Source organism: Halichoerus grypus, chromosome 5 (assembly GCF_964656455.1).
Source record: "Halichoerus grypus chromosome 5, mHalGry1.hap1.1, whole genome shotgun sequence".
NCBI lineage: Eukaryota > Metazoa > Chordata > Mammalia > Carnivora > Phocidae > Halichoerus > Halichoerus grypus.
This window is the reverse complement of record NC_135716.1, coordinates 163922495-163936153: the sequence shown is the minus strand read 5'-3', so window position 1 is coordinate 163936153 and position 13659 is coordinate 163922495. Positions and strand designations below refer to the sequence as shown.

The window sequence follows — 13659 nt, the reverse complement described above, 5'->3', positions numbered from 1 at the left end:
AGCAACACGCAGCAGGGCTGGGAGTCTGACCCAGGTCTTTCTGGCCCCAAAGCCTGTGCTTCTAACCACATTTCAACACAAGGCTCAACAGACTGGGAGGGGGGCAGTTGTCTCTGGGCTCACGTGCACTATCACTGTTGACCCCGATCCTATCCCGTCCCCCACCCCCAACACCACGAGCTCCCACTCTAATGCATATGATACCCACCCCCACCCGTTTGTTCACCTGGGGGTCTCCCCAGACTAAGCAGCAGGGCCCCCCTCTTGACAGCTTACTCGCCGTCGGTGTTTGTTGAGTGAATATATGAGTGAGTGAGCAGAGACTGCTGTCTCCAGCCCCTGCCCTCTGGCCCCTGCTCCAGCTTGAAGATGCTCAGTAGCTTGTGAAGCCCCCAAGGATGCCTGGCTCTGGGCCCTGCCCGCCCCCCGCACCCCACTCTCTCAGCGGACGTCCATCCTCTTCAAGCCACCTATACCCTGAAGGAAGACCAGCCCTTCCTGAGGAGAAGAGGCACAAAGACTGAGCACCTGGCCTGGAAACAGAGGACATGTGGTCCCTGGGTTCCTCCTGTGGCTGTGACTCTTTGCTAGGAGCTCCCAGAGGCCAGTGTTGTTGGGCCTGAGGACAAAACACCATAGCCTCCTCAGTGGCCTGCCAGACTAGGCCCTCAGAGTTCCCCATTCCAGGCCCACAACCCAGCCCCTGCTGGCCTGCCCCTCACCCCTCTGCACACCTCTGCTTGTTTTCTGATTTCTGTTCTTCTAAAAGGCACCTCTGCCCTGCTCAGAGTGTTCCCATGCACAACCCAGGCCTGTGGCAGCTTTAGCAAGTTGAAAACCCAATTATATTTTGATTATTCTAGTCCTAGCCTGACAGAGGTTACTGTAAGTCACACTGGAATTGGGAGGGATGGGGGGGGGCAGCACCTGGGACCAGTGCCAGGGAATCGCACTTAAAGATGGATGTGACAGGGACCTGGGGCTCGGAGGTTCAGGATTAGATCAACAAGGCCGGGGCTGGCTGGTTCCAGGAAAGAGGTCATGTGTCACCAGGTGACAGACAGCTCAGGCAAAGCAAAGGCTTCAGGCCGGGCCTCCCTGGGCCGAGGAGGTGCCAGGGCCAAGTGCCCAGCCTGGAGATGGATGACAGGAGGTCCCTGGACTCCTCTCCTGGGCACTGGTGCTTTGCCAGGAGCTCTCAGAGACTGGTGCTGTTGGGCTCAGGGACCCAACCACCGCACCCTTGTGGGTCTTCCAGAGCATCACCGGCCCCTCTTGGGATCCTGGGGTTTTCTCTGAGCATCTACGCAGACCAAACAATTGGCCTCTCCTACCCTCAGGCCATGAATGAGGGAGCCAGACTTAGGACCAGAGGGACCTGAGGGCCCAGAGCCTCCTCCCTGGTGAGGGTCTGATAGGAAGAAGTATCTGTTGCCTCAGGGTAGAAGGAACCACTCCGGACCTTCATCCTGGAGAGGAGCCATCTCTGGGGCACCTAAGGACGAAGGGGGAGTTGGTCCCTGGGATCCCTCTTAAGGGGAGACAGGACTGGCTCCGTGAAACTGCATTCTCAGCCATGACTCATGCACCCCACGTATAATGGTTTGGGGGCCTGGGGAGCCCCTTGCTCACTGCAACCCAGGGTGGCTGGGAGGCCCTGGATTATGGCACCCCGAACTCTGGGCTGGGCTCCGCTGATGCCCACTGTCCACGCAGACACACGTGGGGCTGTACCTGTCGCTTTAGCAGCCGCACCTCGTTCACGCTGCTGTCACTTGAGTGTCCCCCATGGTCTGCCCGTCATCCCACCCTGTGCTGCAGCCCCCTCCCCAGCCCTGACATGGCAGATAGTCACAGCTCTAGCTGGGGGGCGAGTGTGGGCGATTAGATGAGTCATCGCTGTGGGGGCAGACGTACCCAGTCCCACATACGCACAGTCGCAGAGCCGGCGACACAAAGGCGTGCCCACACACACATTCCCACGCGCACAGGGGTACACGCCAGGGGAGCCGACACTAGTCAAAGCCCAAACCGCAGACACACAGAGAGACAGACACCCCTCCACACACACACACACACACACACACACACACACTCGCCGTGTACACAAACACCAATACACACAAAGTAAGCCCCATACAGACACAGCCCACTCAGGGTGACCCTCAGTCATCAACCCGGAGCCTGTCCTCTGCTCACATGCACACTCAGACACACACACACACACACAGTCACACATTGGATTCTCTAGACACACCCTCACAGCCCTTACTCCTAAATACAGGAAAACATACACACACGTGCAAGTGCAGTCACACACGTGCACACGCACGCGTGCACACACACACGAGCGCACACGTGTGCACGCACACCAGGCGCTCCTCTCTCGAGTCCCCCCATCCACTCCCCTACCTCCGCCAGCACCCCAGGCGGGCAGGACGGAGCACTGGAACCGCAGGGATTCTGTGACCCATCACCCATCCTGCCCAGGGACAGAGTTGTGCCTTACGATCAGCTTCGCTTCTCCCTCCCGTTCTGGAGAGGCGAGGGAGGTCACTGACCTGTCACTGTGTGTCCTCCACCTGGAATTCTCTGGGGCTACCACAATCCCCCTTGCAAGGCTACCTTCTCATGCTTCAGGTCCCCGTGTTCCTGCTCTAGGAAGTCTGTCCTGATGCCCTGGCTGAGTCAGTCTGTCCTTCTGGGCCACTTCCCAGCTCTCTTCATGCCATAGTGCACTTGCTGGGCTGTGAGCCTCCTGCCTCCGGCCATGGCCCAGGCGTGTCTGGAGGACCGGGTGCCTCTGTCTGGCAAGGAGGTGGGTAAACCTGGAGAGGATCACAGGCCCGAATCCCAGCTCTGTGTCTGCTGTGTGGCCTTGGGCAAGTTACTGGACCATGTGAGCCCAGTGTCCTCGTCAATAGTAACTACCTCCCTGGACTGGCGGGAAGATTGAGATCAGGCAGCGGGGGCCCTGCAAGCCGCAGCCCTACTATTCTAGCTCATTGCCTGGCACACAGCTTAGTAAATGTTTGTTGAATTAGCCCCTCAGGCTCCCCTCTTCCTGCCCCCACTTACCATCCATCTTGGGAGGGGGAAAGCAGGTATGAAGGAAAAGGATTGGGGGCAGAGAGAACGGTGGGGTGGGGGCTGGGAGATGGGCGAGCCGGGCCTCTGGCCTCCCTGGGAGCCAGCTGCACCAGCCCCAGCAGGGGCCTGGCCGGAGGCGGTGCAGGCACCCGCTCTCACCCCGGGACCCACCTGTGCCATCATCCTCGTCAGCTAGGTGAGGCCGCGAGGAGAGGTGGAGCTGGGATCCCCCTCTGCGCTGTGGCCCTCCGGAGCTGCCCAGGGCCCGCCAGCACACAGTAGGTGCGCTCTGAACGCCGAGCGACCGCACGCATAAATGCCCGGTGAACGCGAACGAATGAATGAACGGATGGACGCATGAATGGAGGTGGGATGGAAGCATGAAGTGGCAGGGGAGGAGGAATGAGCGTCTCCCCCGCCCTCCCGGTCTGGCGCTGGGCGACACGAAGCGGAGACCGGCTGGGGGCTCCCCTCCCCGCCGGCCCCTCCTGCTCGCCCCCCCCGCCCTCGCCCGCGGCGCGCAGCCCGGCGGAGCCCGCGCCCAGCCACAGCCCGCATTGGAGCCGCTGCCCGCGCCCAGCCGAGCGAGCCCAGGCAGCGCAGCCTTGGGAGGGGGCTGCCCCGGACCCCTCCCCCGGCCCGGGCCCCTGGAGCCCGGCCTTCGGGGCAGGGAGGCGGAGTCCCCGGTGCAAGGTGCGGGGACCAGCAGCCGAGGACGCCGGGGTCCCGGAGCCAACAGGTGCGGGGCTTGGGGGACCCCCCCACCAGGCCCGGGGTGGAGGTTCCAAAGGACCCTCGGCGGGAGCCAAGGGTCTCGGGGCATAACCTGGGTGCTGGAAGGCAGGGTCCCCAGGAGGTTCTGCCCTCCTCCCGGCAGGCTTCTGCAGAACCCCTAGCGCCCTCGTTCCTCCACCTTTTCCCCGCAGCCCCCCCCCCCCCACAGCCCCCGAGGTGCAGGGAGGTCCCGCTGAGGGATTGGGTCCTCGGCACTTGGAGGAGGTATGAAGGAGCCCCCTCGCCCGCCCCCAGTGGTCTCCAGGGACCGGCAACCCTCCTACACACGTCCGGGGTCGTCTGTGCCCAGCCGCGGGAAGGAGGGGTCTGAGCGAGCGAGGAGGGGCGGGGAGCGAGGCCAAATTTATGAATGGAGAAAGCGGCCTGCGCGCCGGCCCAGCGACCCCTGGCGGCCGTTGGGGCACATCGCGGCCGCGGGGATTCAAGTGGGGACGATCGGGGGTCTGAGGGGCCTGGCTGCTGGGCCTGGGGCTCTCCTCTCTTGCAGGGAGGCCGTCAGTTCCTTTCTGCATCCCTGCCTCCACTGTGTGTCCTACAGGGGAGGGTCCAGGTCTGGCGGGCGGGGCCTGGGTCTCTAACGCCTCCCTTGACCATTTTTTCAACCAAAAATTCAGGCCCGTGAACTGACTCAGGAAAGAACATTTGCAATCGGGATGGCTTCCCCTTGCAAATCTATGGTGTTTCGGGGATTCAGACAGACCTGGCATAGTACCATTGTGACCTTAAGCAAGGGGCTCAACCTCTCTGAGCTTCTGCAAAACAGGGTTCTCTAATGGTAACCGGAGTCGGCCCTGAAGCCGGGTCCCCTTGCCAGGGTCTGGGTAAAGCACTTGGCTCGCATTAGAGCTCATTACGCCTCACCGCGGCCCTGTGAGGTAGGTACAGTTATTACTCCTTTGGAGAGATGGGGAAACCGAGGCTGAAAGGGGAGACGTAAGGTATCCAAGAGCAACTTGCATGGAATTGAGATGCAAGCCACATCTGTCTTTCTCCATCGACTTCGGGTTCACCGTGCCCCACAGCACTATGGGAATTGAGGGGGCTTATGTGCAAGTTGCCTGACACACTCCTAATGTTCTGTCTTCCTTCCTCCCCTCCTTCCTTCAGGAGGTTTGGGGCTGGGACCCCAGAGACCTGTGTGCAAGGAAGTGGGCTGAGGCCTGGCCCGGGCTCCCCTTCCCCCCCCCGGGCCCAGGATGCCCCGCGGCATCAGCAGCTCCTGAGCTCATGGAGCCCTCGGCCACCGCAGGGGCCCAGACTGGGACCCCCACTGGCGGCGGGGAACTGTCACCGTCACAGGTGCCTCCCGACTATGAAGACGAGTTCCTGAGCTATCTGTGGCGTGATTATCTGTACCCGAAGCAGTATGAGTGGGTCCTCATCGCTGCCTACGTGGCTGTGTTCCTGGTGGCCCTGGTGGGCAACACGCTGGGTAGGTGTTTAGATCCCTGTGGTGCTGCGGACTTGCCCTGGGGACTGGAAGGTGTCCTGGGCCTGGCTTCTCTTCCCCCCCTCCCCTACCTCCCTTTGGCTGGGTAGTGTGGGGGATGGGGGCCGTGGGGGAAGAGACTCACTTGCGAGGACGGGCATGGCTCTGTCCCTGGCTTCACCTCCTCCTCCTCTTCCCACCTCCCCCCCTGCTCTGCAGTCTGCCTGGCCGTGTGGAGGAACCACCACATGAGGACGGTCACCAACTACTTCATCGTCAACCTGTCCCTGGCTGACGTGCTGGTGACAACCATCTGCCTTCCAGCCAGCCTGCTGGTGGACATCACCGAGTCCTGGCTCTTTGGTCCTGCCCTCTGCAAGGTCATCCCCTATCTACAGGTGAGCTCCACCCAGGCGCCGTCCATCACCCCTCTGTCACCCCAAGGACAAAAAACCATGGCCTTGCATAGACCTCAATGACCCTCAGACTTACCTTTCAGACAGGATGCGGCGGCTCAGTTCCTCTGCCGTGTCATCCTCTACTGTTAGCAAGGCCAGGCCGTGAGGCCTGACACTTGAGGACACAGACCCGGCCCCACACACTCATACAGAGATTCCCCTCGTGGTCACACCCGCAGACCCACACGCACACAGCCCTTGGACACACGGACAGTCGCCTCCAGGTACCTGGGCACACCGCAGAGGAGAGAAGCACAAACCCATGGTGACAGACACAAATGCATGCTGAGCCTGCTCCCTGGTTCCAAGGGGGCAGGTGTGAGGAGACCAACCCTGGCCAGGGCCTTCCCTCCCCCAGCAGTGGGAATCAGGATGTCCAGATGGGGCTGGGGGGGCGGGGTGGCAAGAGAGCTGGCCAGAGGCCAGAATGGCCCCTCAGCTGCATCCCTCGTCCCTCTCCCTGGACCCCAGAGGGCAGGGTTCACTCCCAAAGGCAGCATCCACATCCACCTCTGTTCCTAGGCTCATGTCTGCCTCCCTGCAGGAGGCTCTTTCCTTACAGCCCAGAGAAGGGATGGCATCCCTGGGCAGAAAGATTGCCTCTTGGATTTCCATTGTTTTAAGACTTTCCACTCAACAGATTAACCCTGGGAACGCTGGGAATAAAGACAGGGTGGGGAGGAAATGCACCTTAGGCAAATTGTTTAACATTTCTGTGCCTCAGTGTCCTCATCTGTAACATGGGGTAAGAGTATGCACCATGGGGTTGTTGTGAGGATAATGAGAACAGTGCCTGGCACGTAGTAGGTCCCATAAGTGTAAGTTATTCTTCATAGTAGGGAAGCCCCCACTCTGTACCAGGTCTCAACCTGGACATTTCCCCCCCGTGATTTCACTGATTCTCACAAGAATCCCACCAGGTGGAGGACATATTCCCATTCCGCAGACGAGGCTCAGAGAAGGTGAGTGATATGCCTGAAGCTACACAGCCCGTAAGCGGTGCGGTCAGGATTTTCACCGCACCTGGCCGCCTGGCGTTTCAGGACTGAGCCCCTTCGCTCACCCCGTGTCTCGGGGGGGCCCACGAGGCCTGACGTTGTGTCCCCACGGGCCAGGCCGTGTCTGTGTCGGTGGCGGTGCTGACTCTCAGCTTCATCGCCCTGGACCGCTGGTATGCCATCTGCCGCCCGCTGTCGTTCAAGAGCACCGCCCGGCGCGCCCGGGGCTCCGTCCTGGGGATCTGGGCGGTGTCGCTGGCCGTCACGGTGCCCCAGGCTGCGGTCATGGAATGCAGTAGCGTGCTGCCTGAGCTAGCCAACCGCACCCGGCTCTTCTCCGTCTGTGATGAACACTGGCCAGGTAATGGTGGGGGCCTGGGCACCTCTGGGACACGTACCCCTAGCACAGGTGTCTGCCAGTGCACTTCTGGGGTGGGCACTCCTGGGGTGGCCGTCTCCCAAAAGGACACCCTTGGAGCAGGCTTCTATGGGGTACGCTCCCAGGGTGGGTAAGCCCTCGCTGGATGCCACAGAACAGGCATCTAGCCAGGGTACCTCCAGGGTGGGTGCCTCCTCTAGTCTAGACATCTGCTAGGGCTCCCTCCAGGATGGACACCCTCGGGCTGGGCAACTCCAGGCTCTCTCTGCCATGGGGTCTGTGTGAGGCCCAGCTGCTTGCTTTGGCTCAACGGCTCTAGATGGGGCAGGGCGGCTTGGCTAAGCAGAACAGGCTGGAGGCTCCCAGAAGGGGAGAATCTCTGGCCCTTGTATCTCTTGACCCCTACAGATGACCTCTATCCCAAGATCTACCACAGTTGCTTCTTCATTGTCACCTACCTGGCCCCACTGGGCCTCATGGCCATGGCCTATTTCCAGATCTTCCACAAGCTCTGGGGCCGCCAGGTGAGGCCCACTCTGGTGTCACTGTCTGGACTGGGAGGGGGAAGGGGTACTGGTCTAAGGAGACAGACGGAACCTGCCATCCTGGCTGCCACCAGAGAGAGGCAAGGCCCAGGGACATGTCGAAGTCAAGGCCAAAGCCCTGGTGCGTACCCTGGAACCGAATAGTAACTAATACCGGTTTCAGTATCTAAAATCTAATCATCATTCTGATGCCAGTAGCTGCCATTTATTGTACCATGTACTTCCAGCTAGTCTTGCCTCCTCCCAACCATCATATTATCCCCAACTTAATGTTTGAGAAAACGGAGACCCAGAGAGGCAAAGCAACTTCTCCCGAATCCCTCAGCCAGCCAGGGGAAGAGCTGTGACATTCCAGTGCTCAGGTCAGCACCACAATAACAGCACCTCTGTGTTTTTGCCAAATTCGGCACTTTGCTCGCAATGTCTTCACAACAATCTAAATGAAGAAGCAGTAGTACTCCCTTTGCAAATGCTGAGGAAGGGCAGCCAACTGGCCACAGCCGACGAGTGGCAGAGCCTTTCTGGTTCCGGGGCTGCCCGCTGGTCTCTGTTACAGACCCACCGACAGCAGGTTCGGGGGGTGGAGGGTAATTGGGGGGGAGGGGAATGCTCAGAGGTTCTGGGCACTAGGGGGACTAAGTTCTGGGTCCCGTGCCTGGGCAAGGAGAGGATGCAGACCAGAACGTGGCCAGCCTGCAGTCCACCAACACCTGTCATCTGCCCCTGACAGCCCCCCAGTCAAGATGGCAAGAGTCACTATCCTCCTCTAGTAGACGAGAAGACCAAGGCTCAGAGAAGGAAAGTGAGTTGAACGAGCTCACATAGCTCATGAGTGGCTGAGCTGGCCCTAGACCCTAATTTTCCTCAACTCTAGCCCCATACCCCTCTTTTGGGGGGTGATTCAGGTGTCCAGGGGTGTGACAGGCTCAAGGATATCTATGGCTTCTCCAGAAGCCTGGAACCATCCTAGGTTTCTAGGCAGTGACCTAGGCAGGGACTGTGCTCTGAGGCCCAGGCCATTCCGTGCCGCTCACCTGCTCACCTGCTCGCTCCTTGCCCAGGCCTCCCCCGTGTCAGGCACAGGCCGGGGTTGGGGGGGGCACAGCTCACCCTGCACCCCTGCCCCCACAACAGGAAGCGATGGCCTGAGGAGGACGGATGGGTAGCTTGAGAGGATGTTCAAGAGTCTCCTGTCTCTGTAAGGTTCGGTTCCTTTATCTGTAACTAAGGGCCAGGAACACCTTTCCTGAAGGCGTGCCACAGGGGGCTCACAATGAGCTCGTGGAAGATGAAAGTACACTGTTCACCCTCCAGTCCTGAGTGATGAAAGTACACTGTTCACCCTCCAGTCCTGAGTGTCGGTCTTCATCATGAATATTAGGTTCCTTCCTATGGCAAGAGTTCCTTCCCTTGGCCCACCTCCACCCCGCCCTGGGGTCCACCCGGAGCAGGACCCAGCAAAGGAGAATGGCCCTCCCGAGGAGCTCCACCCACCACTGCTCTCTCTGTGTGTGCCGGACAGATCCCTGGCACCACGTCGGCCCTGGTGAGGAACTGGAAGCGCCCCTCAGACCAGTCAGACGACCAGGGGCCGGGCCTGAGCACAGAGCCCCCGCCCCGGGCCCGGGCCTTCCTGGCTGAGGTGAAGCAGATGCGCGCGCGGAGGAAGACGGCCAAGATGCTGATGGTGGTGCTGCTGGTCTTTGCCCTCTGCTACCTGCCCATCAGTGTCCTCAACATCCTCAAGAGGTGAGAGCATGAAGGGAGAGCCGATAGCCTCTCTCTGTTTTGGGGAAAGACGGGCTCTAGGACTCACCCACTGTGTGGCCTTGGGGGCAGGTCACTTCTCCTCTCTGAGCCTCCCAGCTTCAGTTTCTCGCCTGTAAACTATGAAGAATGCCAGTTATAGCCTGCGGGGCTATTATGACAATTTCTCCATCTATTCACTCAACCATCAGCTAGTGGGGGCTGGGAGCACAGTGACCACGCGCACAGGATGAAGTCTCCACCTTCATGGAGGCTACATCTAGTGGGACAGAGAAATAAGTCTCCACCATACTGGCAGGCAGGGATACCACTATGAAGACACATAAAATAGGGAAAGAGCACAGAGAGTGACGGTGACAGGAGTTAGTGGGGTTTTGTGTGTTTATTTTTTAATCTTTTTTTTTTAGATACAAGGGTTAAAAAAAAAGAAAGGCTCATCCGAGGAAATGGCATTGGGCAGGGACTTGAAAGAAGGGAGGGACCCAGGGAGCAGGCCCGTAGGTGTCTGGAGGAATAGCACCGGAAGTGGAGGGAACAAGGGGCTCAGCAAGTGAGGGGCCACGGGGCACCGGGACAGAGCAGCAGGCTGTTTGTCATGAGACAATCTCGGGGTGAGTTTGTGCTTGGCCACTTCCTGGATCACTTCCTGTGATCTCGGGCATGTCACGTCACTTCTCTGCACCTCCCTAGCTGAACAATGGATGATGTCTTCTTGACGCATCATGTTGCTGTGAGGATGGATGAGGAAGTGGATGGGGGCTTCCAGGGGATCCGATAGCCAGTGACTGAGCAGATGAACCCTGGTTCCTGTCCAGACACCCACCCTGGTCAGACTGTCTGTGCTCAAGATCTCAGACCTAAAGGCCCAGGAAAGGGCCACCTGGTGGGACAGAAGGGGCAGCGGGAACTCGTGCACTTGATAGCCACTCGTGAGCTGTGTGACCTTGGTCAACTCACTTTGTCTTTCTGAGCCTTGGCTTTCCTGTCTTTTAGATAAGGATAGTGACTCCCGCCCAACACAAACAGGAACCCACACACACACATCTACCCCGTTTCTGACTGTCCTCCCCCTGGTCCTAGGGTGTTCGGGATGTTCCGCCAAGCCAGCGACCGAGAAGCTGTCTATGCCTGCTTCACCTTCTCCCACTGGCTGGTGTATGCCAACAGCGCTGCCAACCCCATCATCTACAACTTCCTCAGTGGTGAGTGGGCTGCGGAGGCAGAGCCACTGAGGGGGGCGGCAGTCCCGCCCCCAAGCCAGGCTGAGTAAAGGGAGGGCAGAGAGGACATCCCTGCTCCTGCCTGGGGATCTTGAGCTGGCTCTGTGAACTCCCGTTCGGGGAAGACTCGGCCCTGCCCAGGAGCCCTGGTCTGAGTGGGAGACAGGCCACCCTCCCCAGAGTCGCCAAAACCAGCTGACCAGCACCCAGGATCCGGTTGTGCAGATCATGCAGACCAGTGAGTGGGTGGGGAAAGGAAGGGGCTAGGCCAGCTCCCCTCCCTCTCCCCTGGTGCCTGGCCAGCGGGACCTCCAGTCAGCCCCAGCTGGCCACCACAGCCTCCAGGGGAGACTGGCCTCTGGGAAGAGGGCCCGGGGCTGAGAGGATGACTGCATAGCCAAGTCATCCAGATAAGGGAGGGTCACCAGCGGAGGCAGCCCAGGGCCGGGGAAGGGTTTCCCCATGCCCAGCTAGACACGGACTGGCAGAGTGGCCAGAATGTGGGGGCTGTCCCTGGATCCACCTGCCTCCAATACCAGCCTTCTTGCTCCCCTCTCTGGAAGTCCAGGCATCCCCAGTCCCCTAGCCCCACCCCAGGCCTCTCCCCTTTGCTGTCCCACTGTCTGCACCTCCTCCCCCAACCTCCCAGGCTCGCGGTGATAATACCTCCACCCTTGGACCCACCTGGGCTCAGGAGAAGTGTGGCTCACTAGGCCTCTGGCTCCAGAACTAGGCCTAACGAACTGGTCCAGATTCCTGTTCAAGCCTGGGAATGATAATCTTTGGGAAAAGGCTGAAGAAGGAGGGGCCGGGGGTCCATATCACAACCCTCATTGAGACTAAAGAATTACTCTCCGAAGCCTAGCCAGCAGTCTCCAGCTCAGGGCGGAGAACAGAAGAGCTAAGGGCTGCAGCAGAGGCGGGTATCCCTGTCTTGTCTCCGTTTACTGAGCACCTACTGTGTTCCTGGCCCTCCGCTGGGGCCCCGGAGAGGCTTGCTGGCGAATGAAGCGCGGTCAAGGCGTTTTCTGCTCCAGACACAATCGGTTTCCTTGGTGTCCTTTGGCTGATGGAGCTGGCTGTGGTAGTCCCTTCTTCCCTACTCTGTCCTCCCCTTCAAGAGAAGGGCTCCGGAATGAGAACCGGGCCTGACTTCTGGCTGGGTGACTTTGGGCAAGTCGCTGCACCTCTGTGCGTCTCACCTGCGCAGTGAGGATAAAGGACGCCAGCTTCTCAGGGCGCTGGGACCAGCAGGGGAGGGGGGTGGGGGGGGAGGGCAAGCAGAGGTGTCCAGCACAGTGCCTCCTGCAGGCTGCTGCTGTCCTTCCCGTCACTGTGGGGCACAGGTGGGGAAAGCCTAGCCATAGCTGGTGAGTCCAAGCCCCTCCACCTACCCGCCAAGGAGGGCAGAGGTGGCCCCAGGCCCCTGAGCCAGACACCACGTTTTGAGCCGGGCTCAGAGCCAGAGATCAGTCAAGGAATCAGATGAAAATTGCATTTCTCCTTGGGAACTGCTCCGGGCCCTCTGTCCTCACTCTCCCTGGCAATGCCGAGGTCGCCTTGGGGCTTTCTCCTTCCCAGCTCTACTCTGCCCTCCCACCCCCTCACAGGCAGCTGGGCTGGAGCTGCGTGGGTGTCCCTGGGCCCAAGGCCCTTCCTGCTTCATCCGTCTTCTTATGGCTGTGTCTTCTGTCTCCAACCAAGGCAAATTCCGGGAGCAGTTTAAGGCCGCCTTCTCCTGCTGCCTGCCTGGCCTGGGTCCCTGCAGCTCTCCGAAGGCCCCCAGCCCCCGCTCCTCTGCCAGCCACAAGTCCTGGTCCTTGCACAGCCGGTGCTCCGTCTCCAAAGTCCCCGAGCACGTGGTGCTCACCAGTGTCACCACTGTGCTGCCCTGAGCGAGGGCCCCACCTCCTCGTGGAGACTGCTGGATGCAGTGGGAGGCCGGGGCTCCAGACCTGGTTTTGTGCCTGTTTAACTCTGGGCAAGTGACTCCCCTTCTCTGAGCCCGATCTCCTAAGCAGGATTGATGGGAGGATTAAGCACGCTCGAGAAAGCGGAAAGCTCTTTGTAGATTGTGAAGTGTTGTGGACGGGATTATCACATTCCTCTCGCGTGGCTGTGCCCCACGGTATCATCCATCCCCATCATCCTTCCGCAGCTTGGCCTTCCTCCCAAAGATCCCTCTCCCACCCAATTCCAGGCCTTCCCTGGAGTTTGCTGTAAGGGTCCCGGCGGGCAGTTCCATCTGGCCCAGCGGCTCCAGCGAAAGCCCAGCTGCTCTGAGGCCCACGTGAACTAATCTGGGTCCAGCCTTTCCCTGGTCGGAACACAGCCCAGCCTCACCAGGTGCCGGGTGCACCACAGACTGGACCCCGTTGGCTTTCTGGTGTGATAGAACCCTCTCCGTGTGGCCGTTTGGCATGGAGGCCAGCAGCCTGAAGCAATTGTAATTAAAAGCCTGGCACCGAATGTTCCTTTTCCTTGTCATTGCACAAAATCTGTGCTGCTTAGGTGAGAGAGAAGGTGGGGAAGCTTGGGGGAGGGGAGAAGACCAGGCAGCACTGGAATGCTGTCATCTCCCTGACCACCTCCCACCCACCCCACCCCCGCCCCCAACACACCAGATCCCAGATGGGCTCCGAGCCAGGATTCAGAGCACCCGCAGTGCTGCCTCCTCAGGCCGTGCCAATCCTGACGCCCAGGACCTGGATCCTTGACACATCTGTCTGCTTATGGGCCCAGTGGCCTGTGGGAGGTAAGGGAGATGCGGGGGCAGACAGCGGGGTTAACAGACTGATTTATTGTTATCTTCACCTTCTTGGAAATCAGGCTCGCATTTATTTTCTATGAACTCACAGGATAAAAAGAGAAAGCCACAGACGTGCTCCGTCTGCCACCAAGATGATTAGAGGGCTGCCAGAGCCCCTGCTCCTCGTTGCCAGAGCAGGAATGGAGTGTAGTCTCAAGTACAGCTCCGC

The 13659-nt window shown here is 59.8% G+C and overlaps 1 protein-coding gene across 1 annotated transcript; it reads left to right on the top strand.

Annotated features, from left to right (window-relative positions):
• Positions 1-5029: 5029 nt before the first annotated feature.
• Positions 5030-12864, top strand: HCRTR1 (hypocretin receptor 1). The gene is made up of 7 exons (XM_036098599.2): positions 5030-5317; positions 5534-5712; positions 6888-7131; positions 7558-7673; positions 9217-9443; positions 10542-10663; positions 12386-12864. Exons 1-7 carry the CDS (start codon positions 5113-5115, stop codon positions 12574-12576), a joined length of 1284 nt encoding a protein of 427 aa, XP_035954492.1. The 5' UTR covers positions 5030-5112; the 3' UTR covers positions 12577-12864.
• The last annotated feature ends 795 nt before the right edge of the window (positions 12865-13659 follow it).

Excerpts from the sequence above, each read along its gene's own strand:
- HCRTR1 (XM_036098599.2), top strand. The coding sequence starts at position 5,113 with ATGGAGCCCTCGGCCACCGCAGGGGCCCAGACTGGGACCCCCACTGGC. Across the intron at positions 7,132-7,557 it reads CTGTGATGAACACTGGCCAG|ATGACCTCTATCCCAAGATC; the intron begins GTAATGGTGGGG and ends TGACCCCTACAG. Across the intron at positions 9,444-10,541 it reads GTCCTCAACATCCTCAAGAG|GGTGTTCGGGATGTTCCGCC; the intron begins GTGAGAGCATGA and ends CCCTGGTCCTAG.